The 20,221-nt window shown below is 39.4% G+C and overlaps 1 protein-coding gene across 1 annotated transcript in view; it reads left to right on the top strand.

Annotated features, from left to right (window-relative positions):
* slc4a5a (solute carrier family 4 member 5a) overlaps window positions 1–20,221 on the top strand; it is a 50,710-nt gene that overhangs the window by 16,573 nt on the left and 13,916 nt on the right. The window contains exons 4-14 of the mRNA XM_088301787.1: window positions 1,175–1,304; window positions 2,975–3,135; window positions 6,659–6,811; window positions 7,149–7,259; window positions 7,606–7,661; window positions 11,042–11,199; window positions 11,282–11,369; window positions 16,531–16,685; window positions 16,763–16,891; window positions 18,168–18,342; window positions 19,038–19,171. Coding sequence (XP_088157913.1) covers window positions 1,175–1,304; window positions 2,975–3,135; window positions 6,659–6,811; window positions 7,149–7,259; window positions 7,606–7,661; window positions 11,042–11,199; window positions 11,282–11,369; window positions 16,531–16,685; window positions 16,763–16,891; window positions 18,168–18,342; window positions 19,038–19,171 — 1,450 coding nt within the window. The remainder of the gene's footprint in view (window positions 1–1,174; window positions 1,305–2,974; window positions 3,136–6,658; window positions 6,812–7,148; window positions 7,260–7,605; window positions 7,662–11,041; window positions 11,200–11,281; window positions 11,370–16,530; window positions 16,686–16,762; window positions 16,892–18,167; window positions 18,343–19,037; window positions 19,172–20,221) is intronic.

Below are 20,221 nucleotides of genomic sequence, written 5' to 3'. Positions count from 1 at the left end.
CATCAGAAGACCACACATGTACAGTAATTACGTCCGCCTATATGTTCACATATAGCTTGTCATCTATCTTCTAGCGCCAACGGTAAAGTCATGTGAGCCCTCATCCATACAATACAACACTGACAGGATTTTACTGTGCATTCAGGGACAGATGATTGAATATCCATGACGCTGTCGTAATTTGTGACTCGCGTGTGCTTTAGATTTGTAATCATTGATTTCAAGCTTTATCAAGAAAGACTTAATGTCTGCTGCTTGATGAGTTTTCCACCTTCAAGACTGGTGAAAATTCAATTTCACGTCAATCCCATTTGAAAAATTAAGCATTAAATTTAAGGATAGGTAATATAGTTTTTAAGTAACGGGGTGTTTGTAATCACATTATTATCATTTAATGAGTGCTCTGAGCCTGACTGGCAACAAGGTGTAGCCTGCCTTTCACCTAAAGTCAGCTGGGGTAAGTCTCATCTCCCCTGCAGGGCGAGTGCTTTAATAGATAAATGCGACAGTTTCACATGATGTCATGCATAGCAGTGGTCTACTTGTAGCTTATGAAATGAGTGCTTTAAAAAAAACGCACGTCTGGAATAAATCCTTTGAAGCTTGCTCACCTGAGGTGCTCTGACAAATGCTTTTATTCAGAAATATGTAGAACATTTAGCGAATGCGCTGAATTTTCAGGACTAGAAATGGAGCATCACATCGAACTTGGTTGTCGTAAAAAACAGACTTTGAGGTGATCAATAATACAGCGTGTGACTGCCAAACGGCAAAAGGGAAGAAGCAGTGGCTATTTGTTACAGTGGTAATAATGGTTTCTTCGTCTCTCTTCCAAGGCCTACAATATGGTTTGGATCATCACCAAAGTGGACACCTCTGGCATATGGCTGAACTTTATCATTAATTAATCCATGCATTCATTTTCTACTATTCATCCTTTAAGCCCATGATTGAACTAAAGCCTATGAGAGCTATCAACAACAGGGTACATACAAACAACCTTCACACTTATCTTTACAAGTATGGGCAATTCTGAGTCTTCAAATAACAAGGCATCAATATTTCCTTTAAAAAAGTATGCGATGCATTCCTTAGCCCGCACTTGGCCCAGTTTCTCACAAATGTCAAACAAACAGTTTGTCTTTTTTCCTGACCTGTCTTGTTTTCTGTGAAGTGTCACCAGCAGCTGAGCGGCTACGCTACATCCTGAGTGAGGATGATGACATGCCTACGCCCACACTCTTCACCGAAATGGACACGCTGCAGCGTGAAGGGGATGAGTTGGAGTGGAAGGAGTCTGCAAGGTGGATGCTCTCACTCATTAATGCTACATACTTATTCTGCATCAATCGACAAACCCAAATTCCAATGAAGTCGCAACATGGTGCAAAATGTAAATAACAGAATACAATGATTTACAAACCCTTCAGGCGAATCGGGAGAAATCTCGGCACTTAAGCCACAAGAACCAGCATTTTATGCCTGTGTTCTACAATCCCTAGAATGGCACGCTATTAAAAAAATAAATAAATAAAATTTGAGTGCCCAATCAACCTGCCATGAAAGCTATTGGAGGAAACAAGTACAAATATTTGAATTACTCTGTTACAATATATATATGTATATATATATATATATATATATATATATATATATATATATATATACATATATATATATATATATTTGTTTACATACATGTACGTCAACCAATAATGGGAAAGAATCCCATCTGCAATTCAATAATTAGTGTCCTCAGGGCCAAATACACAAAGGAAGAACTGCGGCGCGCTGTTAACACATTTAATCGCACTTTCAATTGCACCGGCATATTGCTCCGTGTCACCGTTCCATTCATAAAGGATAATACCAATGACATACTAGCGCAAACAATTCCAATTCTAAACGAGAGAATATTTGCAACAAAAAAAAAACCCAATAGTTAATCAGTTAAATATCTCGTCTTTCTAGTTAGACAATTGAATATAGGGGGAAAACAGTGGCAGCTGCTGGTTATTCAAATGAGGGGAATCTCATCTTCGCCTCATAGCAATCATCCAATCATCATGCAGAAACTGAGCATTTGCAAATCATTGCTTTTTTTTTTCTTTTACGTCCCAAATTCGATTGGAATTGGCGTTCATGTATGCAATCAGACGCAAGCCTGGTCCTTGGAGATGCACTTCTTCTGATTACAGATTGTTCTGCATTAATGCCAGTTTTTGACATTTTTTTCTTTTTAATGGGTGACGTATGATATCTATTCCTCCATTTTCCAAACCAATTGTTCTCAGTTGTTCAGCTGGAGTATTTCCCAAATAACTTAAGTATGAGAGATTAACAGTCAATCATATGGTCTATGTAAACCAGACAACCATTTACACATATTTCCACCTAGAGGCAATTTAGAGCCTTTGCTTAACCTAACGTGGATGATTTTCAAATGTGGGAGAATGCAGCCGTTTGTAGAGAAAACCCACACAGGCAAAAACCAAGATTTTAACCCGGCAGCCCACGACTATGAGGCAGATGTGCTAACCACTCTAAAAATCACTAAAATGTGAACTACTTCTTAGGTTTGAAATAACATTGGAAAATTTGAATAAATTGTTAAATAATGCTCCAAATGATTTTGAATGAAGACATAATCAGTGCAACTTTGCGTCTTTGTCTGCGTAGGACGGTTTTCATATTTCTGAGTTCACTGCAGGGGAAATAAGCTGCTCAGTGATGATAAGACTGAGAGAAACAGAAGATTTTTACAAAATGTGTAGCTCTGGAAAGTCTTCAAAGGGGCAACACAAGGCAAAACACTACATTAGACAGTCTCCTCAGAACTCAGCTGAGGATTCGCTCACTCTATTTCCCATTCACAGTGCGCCACGTCCAAAAGCCTTAAGTCTGCACCGCCAGCTGCGTCTCATTGAGTTCAACATTTTGTGATTTATTCGGTGTGTTTGCTGTCTGCTTTCAGATGGGTCAAGTTTGAGGAGAAAGTGGAGGAGGGAGGCGAGAGGTGGAGCAAGCCGCATGTGTCCACGCTGTCTTTGCACAGTCTGTTTGAGCTCAGGACGTGTCTTCAGACAGGGACCATTCTTTTGGACCTGGACGGCTATTCTCTGCCCCAAATAGTTGGTGAGCTTTTCATCACTCGCATGATATCGGTTTGGAATTGTATTTTAATTTCTTGGGAGTGCGCAACCATAGCTTACTAAATTGGCTCTCGAAGCTCATCCATCAAAAGTAAACAACACAGCTAACATTGGTTGTCGTCAAGATTATTGGCAGACATTTAGTCTCAAAGCTATTGGGTATGGTGGCATTGCGAAAGATGAAAATTATACATTTCACAATAATTCCCAAATATAAAACTGCTTTGATGAATGCTTATGTTTACTACCTGTAAAGCAAAGAGAACGTGCAAAGATTTATATTGGTTCCAATGTTTTTTTTAAATTTGGTAGAGGCCTTGTAAAGTCCCCCCCCTCAAACAAACGCCTTGCCTCCTCAAATCAAATCTGATCAAGCTTCCTCAACTGACTCTGTGCCAATCTACTGTCTTCAGTGAACACCAAAACATTTCCCATTCCACATTTCCCTTCTACATTTCCCTTTTCTGTCACACACATTCACAGAAACCCAAAGGCAGCCCATTAACATATCGGTATGTGTTTGGTTGTTAAAAGTTTGATATTTTAATTTTTCCTCATTTAAATTTATTAATTGTTATGTTTTCTATTGCCTCCTAGACTGTGCACTATTGAATGAAAGATAAAGTTGCACCACAAGTTGATATTGTAATTTTTAAAGCCCGAATATTGCTGAGTGCTACAGTCGCCAAGTAACACCATCATGACATGACCAGCAGTAGCATAGTAGTTTTAAGTGTTGATCAAAAACAAGAAAAAGTATATTTAATATTGTATGCCCCTGTAATAGAATGCAGACTCAACATGAACACTGTCCTTAAATAAAAGGAAATACCAGCAAAACTTACAATTTCTTTAAAATGTAGAACGTAAATTACATTACATGTATTGTATTTAAATGTATTGTACTCAACGCTGAATACAATTCAACACTACTCAATGCAGTGATTCTTTTGCTTCACACTAGAAAGAAAAGCCTCATTACACTTAAATGGGCCGCATCGACATAGCTACTCATTTTACATTCCGTTACACATTTCAGAAAGTTTGGAGGTGCGTTGACAATCATTTGATTTTGTAGTTGTTTTATGGACTCTATTACATGGAACACCAAGTGCACAGGCCGGGTATCAAATGTGTGTATTGTGCAGGGCACACTGCAAAGTGCGATCAATGTGAGGACATGAGAGTCAGATGGAGGAGGGCATTTGAGTTGAGCGGTGCAGGCAATGCCATAAAACTTTTTTGCATGGCTCAGGGACATTTTTTGTATTGTTTGTCCAACAACTCCGGTTAAGATGCGGCTGCAAACCAATTGATTTGCGCTGCTGTCCTCCACACTATCAAAACAATGAAAGCAGTTTATTAAGACATACATTCTACAGCAATCCCAATTAAAAGTACGGCACGTCATGCTGAAATGTGCAATGCTGGCCCGATTAAACTCACACAGACTCAAACAGAAGCTAAAGATGCGGTTGTACTGCATGTAGTAATCAATATCTCGATTAGCAGCTCAATATAACATGGATCAACATTTATAATTTCAGCTTCACAAACGGGAATTTCCCATGAACCACTTACAAGAGACTCTGAAGTGGGATTTGCATGGAAATAGCTGGAAATCCTTTTCGCTGCGCTATTACAGTTTTTCTCATTTGCTTTGGTACATTTCTCGGATCAGAATTGAATTTTGCAAAAGGACGTTCAATTTTCATGTCATTGTGTCATCAAAAAAGCAATTTCTCATTCCTTTGAACATATTGCAAAAGCATTGGCACATCCATGCAAATGATTCTGTCCAATTCTCTAGCATTTCCGACATTATCAATTGCATATGTCATGTTGATCATTTCTTATAACGGTTCTCAACTTTTTGGCATTAGTTCATTCTACGTATATTTTTATGCAAAATGTCAAAATATGTCAAGCACCTTTCTAGACATTTGAATGAGACTAGTTTCCTTGGCAAATCTTAACTATGTCTAATAATGAGAAATGTGTGAAGCTAAAAATAAACCAATGGTCAGCCCATTTTCTGAAATGACTAATAGTAAGTGAAGATAATTGTGGATGAGCAATTGTGACCCAAAGGACGTAGGAAGACAGCATTGTAATACCTACAGTTGCAATTTTTCCTGGGATAATTTCCATGTTTACTCTTCTATCTTGGGGATTTCTTTTGTGCTATGCACTGCTGTAATTTCCTTTCTGTGAAACAATGATATTGTTTGTCAATAAATGACAATGCTAACATTAAAAGTGAATTAAGCTTCCACATACACAAAGGTGCTCATCAGCAAGCTTCACACAAGCCTGATAACAATTCTGATCATTTGAACGGGCTGGATTTGGAGAACCTTGATTATGTCGGGACTTAATATGGCGCTTTCATAGATTTTTGTGACTTGCCATTTTTTTAAACCCTTTATTTAAACAGTGCCTTCTGGAGATTGCAAATTTCTCCTCATCCATATAGTTTGTAGTGTAACAGATTTTTCAGTGAATTACTCTTCATGGCAACCGTTTTGGTCTAACAAAGTTATTCACATCAATCTTGTCAATCCCAAATCATTTGTAGGCTAGGGACGTGGACTTGCTATCAGATTGCATCGCTGAGATGAGCTATTTGAAACAATTTTGTGTTCCTGGGTTGCTATCACAGATTCAGGTGACACTGCCCACTGATTCACAGCATGAATGTTGATCTCAGAATGAATGTTGATCACTTCCTTGTACTTTGCAGCCATCAACGAATTCTGCCGTCTTTTCTTTCTGAGTATAAATATTTGCTAATGTAAAATTGCACATTGCGAAAGTAACGACAATAATATCGATGGTGATATATTTTGCCCACCCCTACATACAATGAATTAATTCCTAGGAGTTTGTTGATTCCGAGGATTTACTGCCCACTAATGTCATAGTTCTGGATGAAATACAATGACATCAAGGCACATGTTCGTAGAGACACAACTGCCCCTTTTTTGGGTTCTGGACTTCTGGGTGGGTACTCAAAATCTAATTCAGAACTGGTCTTTATTCTGTGGTGTGTTGGAGCTGGTTAAGCAAGATAACATAATTTATTTTGCATTTTTATCCTTTATGAGCGCTGCTCTCACTAGACTATCATTTAATTCATTTATTCATTCATCTATGCTGAAAAGGAATTTAACGCATGTGAGATACAAAAGTCAGTTGCAAGCATTTTTTGGGCTGTATCAGGAGGGACATGCACACTTTGTCTCGCTTCGAAGTCGAACTGTCCGACAGTATCACTGGAAGCTACGTCGACTGAAGTTCAACAAATTTTAATTGAAGTGACCTTAAATGTGCTGTCACAGCTTAATTTCCACTCATTACATCACATTTATATGCAGATATGTATCTTGTTTGTAGATGAGCCTCCACATCTGTTTGCGTGAGTGAACAAAGTTTGCGCCTGTTGTTGCACGTTGCAAAAAAAGTCAATCAGGCAGCTAAATGTTTGGCTATGTTGATTCTTACAGATGACATCATTGAGAGACAGATAGAGGAAGGCTTGATCATGCCTGAACTGCGAGAGAAGATCACTTTTGTTCTGCTGAGGAAACATCGACACCAGACCAAGAAGCCAATCCATCGCTCTCTAGCGGACATTGGAAAGTCAAGTTCATCCACTTGTAAGTATTGCACTTATGGCTTGAGTGAAAAATAAGACCCTATTGCTAGGGTAATTAAATCTTGTTCATTGCAGTTTTAGGACAAGCCATTACAAGCTAAATGTGTAGCCGTGGCAATGTTTTCTAACCTCCCTGAGTTACTTTGTGACTAACTTCTCAATTTTAAGTATTCAAACATCTCTCCATGTGTGAATGAAGACGTGTCAATAGTGACTGCATTAACGTGTGATGACTTAGTTGTCAATTTTCAACATAGTAACCATGGTGCAAGCTAGTACACGTTTCATAGAGCATCACATCTGTCCTTTTTTTTCTGTTTGCGTCTCTTGCCTTTCAGCTCGTCCGGTGGGGCCCAGGGGGGCACCTGGCCCGGCACCTGTGGCCAACTACAATCGATCCACAGAGGATCTCCGAATCAAGCAGCAGTCTGGCAGTTATGGTCGCTTGCGTGAGTGCCCACTGCTCAAGTCACAATGATCTGCTCCAATTTTCAATTTGTTACAAATTAAACTTTTGCTATGTCGCGGTTCATATTTCACATCCCTGTTATTGCGAGTTTAGTTTAGTTTAGTTAGTCAAAGTGCAATCCAGATAATGCATTTACATAAAATATTCTGCAAAGATGGATGGAAAAGTGTATTTACAGTGAGTTTGTAGTTCACAACTTTAAGTTTAAAGTGATCCCCAAACAGGAGATGGCCCACTTATTGTTAGATTGTATTTTAAATGAAGTTTATTCAAAACATTTAGCTGATGATTAAGGTTTCATAAGAGTTGTTGTTGTCACCCAGCAGGTCATGCTCAAAGTAGGAGTATGAACGACATTGCAGATACTCCCAGTACCGACCAGGCAAGTCTTCAACACAATTATAAAGAATTTATACTGTAAAAACTGCAGTTGTCTTTTCATGGAAAAAAGTTGCTGGGGCACTGCTGTCCTTGAAAACTTTACCAGAAAAATTCCATCAGGTTAGGCGGCCACAGCAAGTCATTGCTTTCAATCTCTCCAGTCCATTCTCTGTGGCTTTTTCTCTCATAATCTCTTACCACATCCATAAATCTCGATTTAAGTCTTCCTTTTACTCTCCTGCCTGGGAGATCCATTTTAAACACACTTCTATTAACAAATCCATTGGCTCTCTTTATCACACCTTAATCTGTTTCCTCAAATGTGATCTCCAAAGCCTCTGACCTGTCATGTCCCTCTTATGTGTTTATTTTTAATTCTGTCCATCCTTGTGCGACCAAGAGAGAAGGCCAGCATCTTCATCTCGTCCACCCCGAGTTCTTTCTGGCATCTTCTTTTTTTTTCCTAGCCATACATCATAGCTGACCTCACAACACACTCCTGCACCTTTTCCCCCTCCTACAGCTTGTAAACTCCGCATCCCTTTCATTTACATCTATGTGCACTTGTCTGTCTTGTCGTGTATTCCTATTCTTTCCAGTGCATTCCTCCACCTCTCCAAATTATCTTCCACATGCCTCTTTGCTCTCACCACAAATTGCATTGTCACCTGCAAACATCATAGACCACTGGGATTACTACCTTACCTCATCCATCAGCCTGTCTATTCCGATCGCAAACAGGAAGGCGCTCAGGGCCAAGGCATCTGTATTTCTTGCAGTGCACTTCGCTACTGTCATACTGCTCTTGTACATTTGCTGCACCAGTTGCACATACTTTTGTGTCACTCTAGACTTCCGCATAAAATACTCAGATCCTCACTTTGTACCTTGAGTCAACACTTTTTCCACATCCCAAAATATATTGTATGGCGCTTCTACTGGCCAACTCTGTACATTCTAAAAAAAAAACAACCTTTAGACCAATGCATGGAGGGTAACAATTTAAAGCCACTTTAATTTAATACATTTACATAATATTTTTTTAGGGAAATCATTTTCTTCATTCAAAAGTCACGAAATACACAATTTGAGTAAAGTTGACCTCATTTAATTACATACCATTCTCAATAATATTGAGGTAAAAATCTATCCTTCCATTATCCGATCCGCCTCTCCTCACGAGGGTTACGGGCGTGCTGGATCCAATCCTAGCTGCCTTCAGGCAGTAGAACAACCACACCTAGGGACAATATAGTATGCTTCAGGTAAACATACTGATGATTTTTAGCACTAATACTTCTATGAATTGACAATTAAAACTGAAATTCATCCATTGAATTGAATTGAATTCTAACATCACAATTGAATATTAATGGGCATGACATCTGTCAGTCATTTTAATACGGCCACAAGCGATACCCTTGACTGGTATTGGCCACCATGCAAGTGCCAATACATTGAAATAAAGCAGAGTATTGGTACTCGCTCATCCTCAGAAAGAATTCCAGCACCATCTGGAGAAAAAAAAGATAAAATAAGATAAAACTTATCATTTAACATTTTCCTCAGACCAGACATATTGTAGCTATTTAGTCCAAATAAATGTTCCTACTTCCTTCTTTATAATGTCATAATATCTATTTTCTGCCCGGAAGCATGTCGCTGTAGCATTCATTTTCCACTTTGCGGCTTTGAATTGTTGTTGAGATTACCACCTTATGTCTCACGGATGTGTTGAATTGATGCTTCCTAGGGGTGTTGAGAGGCAGCTCTGCCTTTCAGTGCCATCAGTCTTTGAAGGTGACTGTTGGCAATAGAGAAAGTGTCCACGCAAACAAGACACTCATTTCCTGAGCTTACACCATTGTGCCTTAATCCCCCATATACTTGCTTACACAGATACACGGATGTGAAACGCAGAGTCCGTGAATAAGTGTCAATCACACTGGTTGTGGTTGACCGACATGACATCAATAAATGACAGTGAACTCCTGTTTGGAATGACTGAATGTTGTGGGGTCAATGAATGAATCAATGCTTTATTTCAAACATGTGAAAACAACAACTAAACAGACAAATAATACTAATTTAAAGTAAATGTTTGAATGAAATTCGATTCTTCATGTTTGAAAAGGAGTAAGAAAAAGTCAATCTTTATTTACAGTATACTACGATGGTAAATTGATAATAATAATAATAATAAAAAGAAGAAGAAGATAAAGATGAAGAAAAAGAAGAATAGTAATAGTAATCAGAGTAATAATAACAATAATAATCTGGAAGAAATCTTTATATATATATACACATCCTTATTCCCTATGCACTAATACGTATACTACTTTAAGTAGTCATTGCAAAGTAGTAATTATTAGTTGTACAAATTGAACACAACAATAGAAATGTCAAACACGTATAGTTGGTCACATGTGAAACAGGACAAAGGCTAGCTTGCTGCATTGTTTGTGTCGATATTGAGCTGGTAAAAAATAGATCATATTGTCCGCGTGCTTGCCCCTCACATGGCGCTACTGATTCAGGCTGTCAGTTATTGGCAAGGCTCTCATGTTATTGAGTGTTATTACGCTGCCAAATCTTTGCCGTATCTTTACATTCGAATATAGAGGTCAATGCGCTTTCCAAATATAGCTCCTGTGCTCTGACCTGCATTATTTCGCCACTTCTTTATTCTCAGGTCCAAAATGAAAAATCAAGAAGAAAAACAGAAAAAAGTAAAAAAAAAGATAATTTAAAAAAGTAAATAAATAAATAAACTAAAAATAAAAAAATAAAAAATATATATATATATATATGTATATATATAATTGAGTGAGTATATATATATATATATATATATATATATATATACAATGTATATATACCCTCTAGGCGATTCAAATTAAAAAGTTAAAAGTTCAACTAAAAGAGCAAATACTCAAAAAAAGGTGAGTGAAATCCAACAAATATTTGGAGGGATTTGTGAAACATACTGGTTCACTGTTTTGGGGGTTGTGGGGGTTCTGTCTCATGAAAATGCAGAGAGTATTACCATGACAACCAGTGGTAGAACTCGGTCATGTGATGAAGCAAGCCTACTCAATCTTGCCAATTTATCAACTATTTGTGAGCATTTTTTCAATGCCTCAAGCAACATATCTCATTGCATGTTTGCATGTGTGATGTGTGTCAAAAAAAAGCAGCACGATTGGGTGTAGTGTCATCTTGAGGGATTATAATAATTAAGGTTGTTGTTGCAATTTCCATCTTGTTTTTTGAATTATAAATCCTGGATTGTCTAGGTATGGGGGGGCACTGACCAGTAAACAAACCTGCATCATCTGCATGCAAGTCTTATGAGACGGTCTCTGTTTTTGCCATCATTAGTTGAAAAACAAATTCATGAAGAAGATCCCCAGAGATGCTGAAGCCTCCAATGTGCTGGTGGGAGAAGTGGATTTCCTCAACAAACCTTTTGTTGCCTTTGTTCGCTTGTCCCAAGCTACAACACTTGGAGGTCTGACTGAGGTGCCTGTGCCCACCAGGTGAAATGGCAATTATTTTTCAATGTCACGTACCATATCTTTCCCGCTGCAGAAACCTCATATTTGTTTCATCACTGCACAGATTCCTGTTCATTCTCTTGGGACCACAGGGAAAGGCCAAGTCATATAACGAGATAGGCCGCGCCATAGCAACACTGATGGTCGATGATGTGAGTAGTTTGATTTTTAAAATATTTCTGGCCTGCAATATGAAAAACATTGCCCTCTGAGGCGCAATGCTGGGATGTAAGCTAAGCTATTACTTCATTTTGTTAAAAATATTTTAAACAGGTTGCCGGTTGGCAGTCCTAATCCATTACGGCGTAACATTAGAAAGAACTTTGAACATTTGGCACATATTGCTTCCTAATGCCAGATTTAAGAATATAATATTACACTATATTCTAATAATTCCCCAACAGGCTTCAAAGTAGACTGGAAAATGTGTTGAATTTACTCTATTTACCTCTGTGAAGTCCAGTGTGTTTTTCCATATTTTATGCATCTTGCACAGATGGTTTCAACAGAAATGTGTTTGATTTGTGTAATATTTGAATGAATGGAAATACAATACAGTGAACCCCCGGTTATCGCGGTTAATGGGGACCGAGACCACCCGCGAAAACTGAAAATCCGCGAAGTAGCGTCGCACCTAAAAAAAAAAAAAAAAAAAAAAAACCCGGTTTTCGCGGTCCTCGGGAGCTTCCATTCAGTTAAACTTAGGGCCCGCTTGGCACCGCCCGTGCCCGGGGAAGGTGCTCCTCTTCGGCTTACTGTGACGCGAGCATGCCCTCCTCCTTGGGAGCTTCCATTCGGTTAAACTTAGGGGCCGTTTGGCACCGCCCGTGCCCGGGGAAGCTGCTCATCTACGGCTTAACTGCCACGCACGCCGGCCGGAGCTCTGATACGGTCCGAACCGCGCGAAACGTCGCCACCAATCGTGTCCGTCGCCACCAATCGTGTCCGGGGGAACCTGCTCTTCTTCGACCACTCTCTTCTTCGTCCACTCTCCTCTTTGGCGCACGCCGGCCGTCTAACCGCTTCAGCGCCCCCTTGTGCCGCTCGGCGAAACTACAATGCCCCCGAATATTTTTTAGACCCGCGAAGCACTGAACCCGCGAAAGGTGAACCGCAAAGTAGCGGGGGTTCACTGTATTTACATTTGAGTGATCTGCATCTCAAGTCATTCCCCAATTTCTTTTTTTTTAATTCTGTTGCGTTACTAGGCATTGTGTTGTTAACGTAAGGGATCTGTTCGAGATAATGACATTTAATTCCCACAAGGTAGTAAATGGCTGTGAAATGTACAATGAAACACTGTGAATTCATTACAGAACAAAACTGTGAATCGACAAGCATTGAGACAGTGTCATGATCCGCGTCGGGCATGAGAGGGGCTTTATTATTGTTTTCATGTGCATGCGGTTTTGTTATTGTTTTCGTCCCCTCCTTCCCGCCATGTGTTTTCTGTTATTGTTTTGGTCAGCTGTGATAGCGCCTCCCCTCAGCACTCGTCCTCACCAGCCACGCACCTGTTCCCCGTTATCCTCATCACGCACCTGATTCCCATCTGCTCCCCTAATTACTCGGACTATTTAAGCCTCCCAGACCCACCACTCTGTGTCGGGTCATTGCCGCAAGTTACGGACTGCCATGACCACGTTTCGCTCACGTTCATGTTCATGCTCTTGCTCTTGCTTTTGTTCCCCTCCTCGTTCCCGTTTGCCTTCCTCAGCCTTTTGCCTCGGTTTTTGTTCCTCGCCCCCCTTTTTCTGTTCGTCACGTTGGTATCGTTGTTATTTTTCTCCCGTCCCGGTTGTCTTCCTTTGTTGAACCCTAGTGATGGGTAGATGAGGCATCCTGTATCGTTTCGACACAGTGACACACTGTATTGACACTGTGTTGACACTGTGTTGCTGAATACTGACACCTGGTGGACTTGCAGGAAAATTTTGACAGGGTCATCAGACTCTGATCTGTCAAACAAATTTTATCCAATTCCATTGATTAGGCATTTGCATTCACATTATTTTTACATATACATACTTTCATAAAAAAAATCGTTGATATTCGAGACCCAGTTGATAAATTAAGTGAAAATCTGTCTAAATGCCGAAGTAAAAGTGTTGTGAATGACAATGGACTCATTGTAATTAAAGATTTTTATTCCCAAAAATTAGTTTCTCCAGCGTTTTGTTATTCAGTCTATTTCTTTTTTTGAGGCAATTTCCCCCGCCTTTGAGAAGATCCTCTCACAAGGCACAAGGCACTGAAGAGGCCGGTGTGCACAACGCCTGTGTGGCTAATATAAATAGGTGAGGGAACGTTGCCTCCATGGACTTCCAGTATAAGAGCGGGTCTTCCGTACGTGCAACGTGTCCTGCTGACATATAGCGCTGCACCTCTGAGTGCGCATCAACCGTGACGTCTTCCATCTTGCGGATCTTTAACGCAAAGTAACGCGCCAATAACTCGATGCTTGTTTTGAGCGTCCATCCTGTTGACAGATGCGCTTCCTTATGAACAGTTTGGCGCGCGACCGCTGTGTCGACACGATTCTGGTAGTGGTCACGTGACTTTCTCAAAGCAGTACGCGCACCGACACGGGGTTTGCCCTGGAAGCTCGGCGCGCGCATCGACGCCTCGGTGTCGTTGGACCCATCACTATTGAACCCCTTTCATAAACCCCCTGAACGACATCCATTCCCTGCCTCCTCGCCTTTTGGGTCCACCTTCCTCCTCGCCAAAAGGCGACCCTGACAGACAGTGTTTGATTTGCAACATTTGTTAAACTATTTTACTATTCACAAATAAAAAAATTGTAGAATGAACCGATGAATGTAGTCTACACATTGTAAAACAGCACTAAGAAAAGCCAAACCACTGGGTTAAAATAACGTTTATTATACCATCCACAGTCAGCATTTCATGAAATACATTTTAATTTCCCAATGTAAAACATTTCTTTATTAATGCTGGTCACAAATACAAAGGTTAATTAGCTGTGTCTTTATATTAGCCAACTTTTATGCATATTCACCTTGCATGACCAATCATTCATATTGAAGTGAATTCTTCATTACACAATGATATCTGAGCGTTTAAAATTAATTACTAGTAATTACAAAGTGCTGCATTTAGCATACTTACTACAAAACGTTAACATTGCTGCAGTCTGAAATGTGAAGTTCCATCAACTTTTGGTGATTACATACATTAGGGGGACCGATTTAAATGAAACTATTTCAAGTTGGGCGGCATGGTGGGCGACTGGTTAGCACGATGGCCTCGCACTGAAGAGGTCGTGGGTTCGATTCCGACTCCGTCCTTCCTGTGTGGAGTTTGCATGTTCTCCCCGTACCTGTGTGGGTTTTCTCCGGGTACTCCGGTTTCCTCCCACATTCCAAAAACATGCATAGCAGTTTGATTGGACACTCTAAATTGTCCTTAGGTATGAGTGTGAGCGCGGATGGTAGTTCGTCTATGTGTGCCATGTGATTGGCTGGCAACCAATTCCGGGTGTACCCCGCATACTGCTCGATGATAGCTGGGATAGGCTCCAGCAACCCTAGTGAGGAGAAGCGGTACAGATAATGGCTGGATGGACGATTTAAACGTTTTAGAGTGATTTAGATGGCACAGGAATGCAACCATTTGACATGTTACACAAGAAATAATAAACTGCTTTACCAAATTAGTAAATTTTAAAAAATTAAAGGACAATTCTTATCATATTTTAGCATTAAAAATATAATTTCAGATACTTCTGAGCCCTGCTATACTGGTGGGTAAACATTAAAAAAATATGAAATTATATTTGGATAATAAAGTTAATTTAGATCTTTTTTTATTGTTATTATTTAGTCTTTTATTAACCAGGTAGTGCAAATACTTAGCTATGAAACATCCATGTTAAAAAATTGCTCACTATATTATTAAACCATCTCTCAGTGTGGCTGGCTTGTAAAACCCATCCGCTGGTCTCAAATTGAAGCCTTGGAGGAAAAAAAGGAGCCTACACCGAGATCAAGTTAAGTTGGTTGTGCTGGTGGGGGGGAAAAAAAATCAATGAACGTGCCACTGCTCTGGGGAAAATATGTCTGATGATTTATCATGTTAAAGGCCACTCTGTGAGAGTTATGTTTGTTCTGTGTTTTGGTTATTAATCCCATTGGGCAGAAACCTGTACTGTGGCCAGCTACCATTCACAAAGATAGAATGGACTATGAAAATGGACTAATTTTGTTGTCCATTACAGGCCCCACCATCATTTCCTTTACTGAATGATGTTCTCCCGCACTTGACTCGCAGCCTCAGGCGCATCGTTAGCTGCTGACTGGCAGGCGTTCCTGAATGAAATCTAGATGGGTTTGAAATGTCAATATGGCTCGTAGAATTTATGTTTAGCAAGTCTCCAAAGGACAGCTGAGGAGGAAAATGAGTCAAACCGCTCTTAAAAGATATGACAGAGTGTGGTACACTGCAAAAAGTAAAATCTTAAATGTAACCAAAATGTTTATTTTTGTTTGATAGATTATTTTTGTTTAAAATAAAATTGTCAGACAAGATAATTGTGCTTGTTTAAAGATACGTGTTAATTCATCATCTCATTTGAAATGACAGTCTTGCCATTGTGTTAACAGCTAGTTTTAAGTACTGTGAAGCTTAAAACAAACACTTTCAACATTTCTAGATGACTGACCAACAATCAAAGGACCTGATGAGGGGGTTTCATGAGTCGTTTTTTTTTATTTTAAGATTTTGCATAATCTAGGAATTAGATATGTACATGAAAAATGCAAGTACAAAAACAATGAGACAAAAAAGCAGTTTAGCTCTTTATTTAGATTTGACCCGCGTTTAATAAGTTCAACAAATCATTTATTTCACTTTCCAATGTCTGTACACTCAGTTTTCGTTGCATTTCAATGTACTCCAATGATGAAGATCATCAGTTGATCCATTTTGAAACACCCTCAGTCAGGATTTGGTTCTTGCATACCTGGACTGTTACAGAAGACTTTACTTTGGCACAATGAAAATGCTGGACGATATGTCTAATTTATTTATTTTTTTATCTTATATTAGAAGAATTTGTCTTTTTGTTATATTTTTTCCAAAGCTAGTTTTCCCTCTTGTGGCTTGGTGAACAACTGGTTCACCTCACAGATTATGAAAATAATTAAAAATATTACATCTTGAAAAATGACAAGATTACTTAGTTTAAAAATTTTTTTCTTAAAATTTCCACTGGAATTTTTGCAGCGTATATACCAATCAGTCTAGCAGGTACCAATTGAATTGCAAAAATCTCCCTCTGTCCTATCGTAGCTCTTCAGCGATGTGGCTTACAAAGCCCGAGACCGCGAGGACCTCATTGCAGGCATAGATGAGTTTTTGGATGAGGTGATTGTGCTTCCGCCAGGAGAATGGGATCCAAAAATCCGTATCGAGCCACCCAAGAAAGTTCCCTCGGCAGACAAAAGGTGGGAGTTGCAGCATCTGCTGAGTGTTTATTCAGCAAGCACATTGTATTTGATCTCATTTTGACTCTCATCTTCAGGAAGTCAGTGTTCTCCTTAAATGAACTGGGTCAAATGAATGGCACAGCCGGCGGAGGAGGAGGCCTTGCTGAGGATGAGGAAATGCCAGCACAACACGAACTGGGAGAAGAACTGGCCTTCACTGGACGGTGCATTCCCAAATGATTATTTTTTGGGGACAAAAATGTGACTGTTAACTACCGTAATCTTTTTCATTTTTACGTAGCGCAAGGTGTCATATTTATTTCTGCACTATTGCCAAACAATACACACACACATACACAAAAAAGCAAGCCCCTCAGCATACAAAGACGTTTTTTTAATTTTTTTTAATTTTCTGGCAGACCAACACAGCTTTGCCTCACAGTTTGAGACCAGACAATATTATTTGAGATTTGCCTGGGGCAACTAAACTAAATATTGTTTTGAAATACCCAAAGGTTTTATTCTAAAATACATCAGAAAAAATGATTAGCCTAATCCAATAGAAATACTCTTTTTACAAATATTGCTTTATTTCAATGGTCAGAGAGTTATTGATGCAATAATAACCAAATTGTTGTGGTTGTAGCTTGTAGTGATGGAGAAATGTAGCCTACTGACAGTACAGTAATAATGGGTTAAATCTAGTTCGTGAACTTTAGTTGTGGCCAATCTGACTTTGATCAGTATCTATTAATCCTTGCAATTAGAAAATTAATATAAACAACAATCATTATAATTACCTTTGACATAATCAGTTTGAAACAACCCAAAATGTCAATCTCCACTATCCTTATTTCAGTTAAGTACATGTTGCTCGTTTTAAATCAACTACTTAGTTCGGTCTTCAAAATGAAAGAAAGAAAGAATAATGACAGATTTATTTTATGGATTCGAATGCATCTGTTGCAGGCTTATTTGTTAATAAAACCTTACGCTGAGGCCTCAGGCAATGACTCTGCTGACCATGCCAGTGGGACTGCTCACACGCTGCCCATGCAAGTTAAATCATTTCGAGGAAATGAGCCAGACGGACACAACAAATAGTGGTCATGTTTGTTTTTAATCCGCATTCTGCACCACTGATTTGTGTCATAAAATTGCCTCTTATATTTTATGGAAAATATACTTTTTATTGTTTTATACAAATTAGCTGAGACTCTGCCTGCCCACCCATCGGGTGTAAAATGAAACAACCAACTCCTTTGTTATTGGCCTATTTCTAAAAATAGGATGTTTTTTAATTTGCCAGTGGTGGCTTTACATGAGGTTGATAAATAAAAATGTATGATGTAAAAATTTGAGTACATATACAACTCTTGCAGCTTTGCCTGCTGTTCTCACTTTGTACATAGATTTAAAGAGGAAGAAAATGATGGATTGCACTAAGTTACAGCACAATTCACCATCTGCTTCACTAACTGTGTTTCGTCTATGTAATAGCTTCTGTGGTGGATTGTACCTGGACATAAAGCGCAAATTGCCTTGGCTACCCAGTGATTTCTACGAGGGTTTCCACATTCAGTCCATCTCTGCTGTGCTCTTCATCTACTTGGGCTGCATCACGAATGCCATCACCTTTGGAGGTCTGCTGGGAGATGCCACAGAAAACTACCAGGTAAAATGCCGCCCATGTCTTCTTATTTTCATGTCCTTAAAGATATACTGTGCATGTGCATTCATGAATTGGTTCATATTTGTACAATTCTATCTCATTGCTACTGCCCAAAGATAGCTGGGATAGGCTCCAGCACCCCCCGCTGCCGCCCTAGTGAGGAGAAGCGGTACAGATAATGGATAGGTGCATGGATGTCTCATTGCTTGTTTTAGAATAGATCCAAATATATTGAGACCCTTGGTAATTTTTTTGTATTTGATAATCATTTGATTTAAAATGATACACAGAAGTCACAAAAGCTTTTAATATGTTATGTTCAGGGATGTGCGTGTAAAAGATTTATTAATGTTTGGAATGGTTATCCCTCATCAAATCAGACAATGTTGAGAAAACACAATGGATTGAGTCATTCTAAAAGTCAAGAAAAACTTCCAAACATACAGTCACTAAAAAGAAACTCACTTCAACTCAAAATATAATTTTGGCCTTAACTGTATTTGCAATACCACATGCATAAGTGCCACATACCAATTATTGCATCGCTATTGTGACCCGATCAATCTTTTATGTGGATGCCTTGTTATTGCCACCTTTGGGAGTCTCGTTTGGTCTTCTTTTTGCATTTCCTGTTCACTCGACTGCATTTTAACTCAAATAAGCGCTCACACATTGTCCGTCCCTCTTGTCCTCAACAGGGTGTGATGGAAAGTTTTCTCGGTACAGCTCTAGCCGGCTCCGTGTTTTGTCTGCTTGGGGGTCAGCCTCTCATCATTCTCAGCTCCACTGGACCCATCCTCATCTTTGAAAAGCTCCTGTTTGAATTCAGCAAGTGAGCCTCCTCACCGCACTAGAACTGACTGGGGGGGGGAGTTATAAATGGAGAGTATTGTACACAACCACTTTTCTAAACACACTTTAGAGAGGAATTTGAAAATAAACATGTGTGGATAAGACCACAGATTATTATTAAACTTAATTCTGTGTATGTAGGTTCAAAAACTTCAAGTGGGCTCTAGAAACCCTGTAAACCCTGTAAATGAGTAAACCACTGGATGATCTTTCATCTCCCTCAACAAAGACATCCAATTTTACTAACAATGACTTGCCACCTGTTGTGAAATATAGCGCTTGTAATATTGGATCGCCTCACCTTTCAGAATTGCTGCATCATAACTGAAACTGTATCACTTCATTTAGTAAACCATTTTTTTAGAATTAGAATTGAATAGTCCATTAGCCAATGTGACACCCGAAGATGTTGAACTAGGGAAAAGGAACACTAACAAAAATAGATCAAATCATTGTAGGGTGACAGCTTGTGTTTAGTGATGTGCCAATACGCCCATGAAATTCTTTTATTGTTTTGCAGTGGTCCAAATTCTACTATGTGGGCCTTCTCTTCAGCAAATAGCGCATTCCCATCGGATATATCTTCCACAAACACACCACCCCTTTTTATTGCAATGCGGATGGCACGCAGCTCAACAGCTCCAGCAAACCCAAGTTTTCTGAGCTAACTTAAATAAACCTCCCCAGTCTGACACTTCTAACACAGACTGCTATTCTGACCTGTTAACAATTCCTTGCACTATGTATCAAGCCCCATCTCCAGTTGTTGAAACTTTGGTTTCATTGGTCTGCCTAAACCCTGGTCAATACTAGAAGAACACCATGGGCCCTATTTTCGTAGACAGATGGATGTGTGCTTCGTGCAAAAACGGGCACATCTTCTTTTATTGTGCCAGGGGAGCAAATCTAAATTATCATGTAAGCTCGTCAGGTGTGGAAGATTTTGCAGTAGCCAATTTTCCATAATCTGCAAGTGTAGATCCGCTTGCAGTTCCTTACAAATGTACTTTGCACCTATAGTGGTAAAATG

Source organism: Idiotropiscis lumnitzeri, chromosome 1, assembly GCF_059441095.1.
Source record: "Idiotropiscis lumnitzeri isolate Australia: NSW breed Sydney's pygmy pipehorse chromosome 1, RoL_Ilum_1.0, whole genome shotgun sequence".
In the NCBI taxonomy this organism is placed as follows: Eukaryota; Metazoa; Chordata; class Actinopteri; order Syngnathiformes; family Syngnathidae; genus Idiotropiscis; species Idiotropiscis lumnitzeri.
The sequence above is the reverse complement of the archived record's forward strand: the minus strand, read 5'-3'. Positions and strand labels throughout refer to the sequence as shown.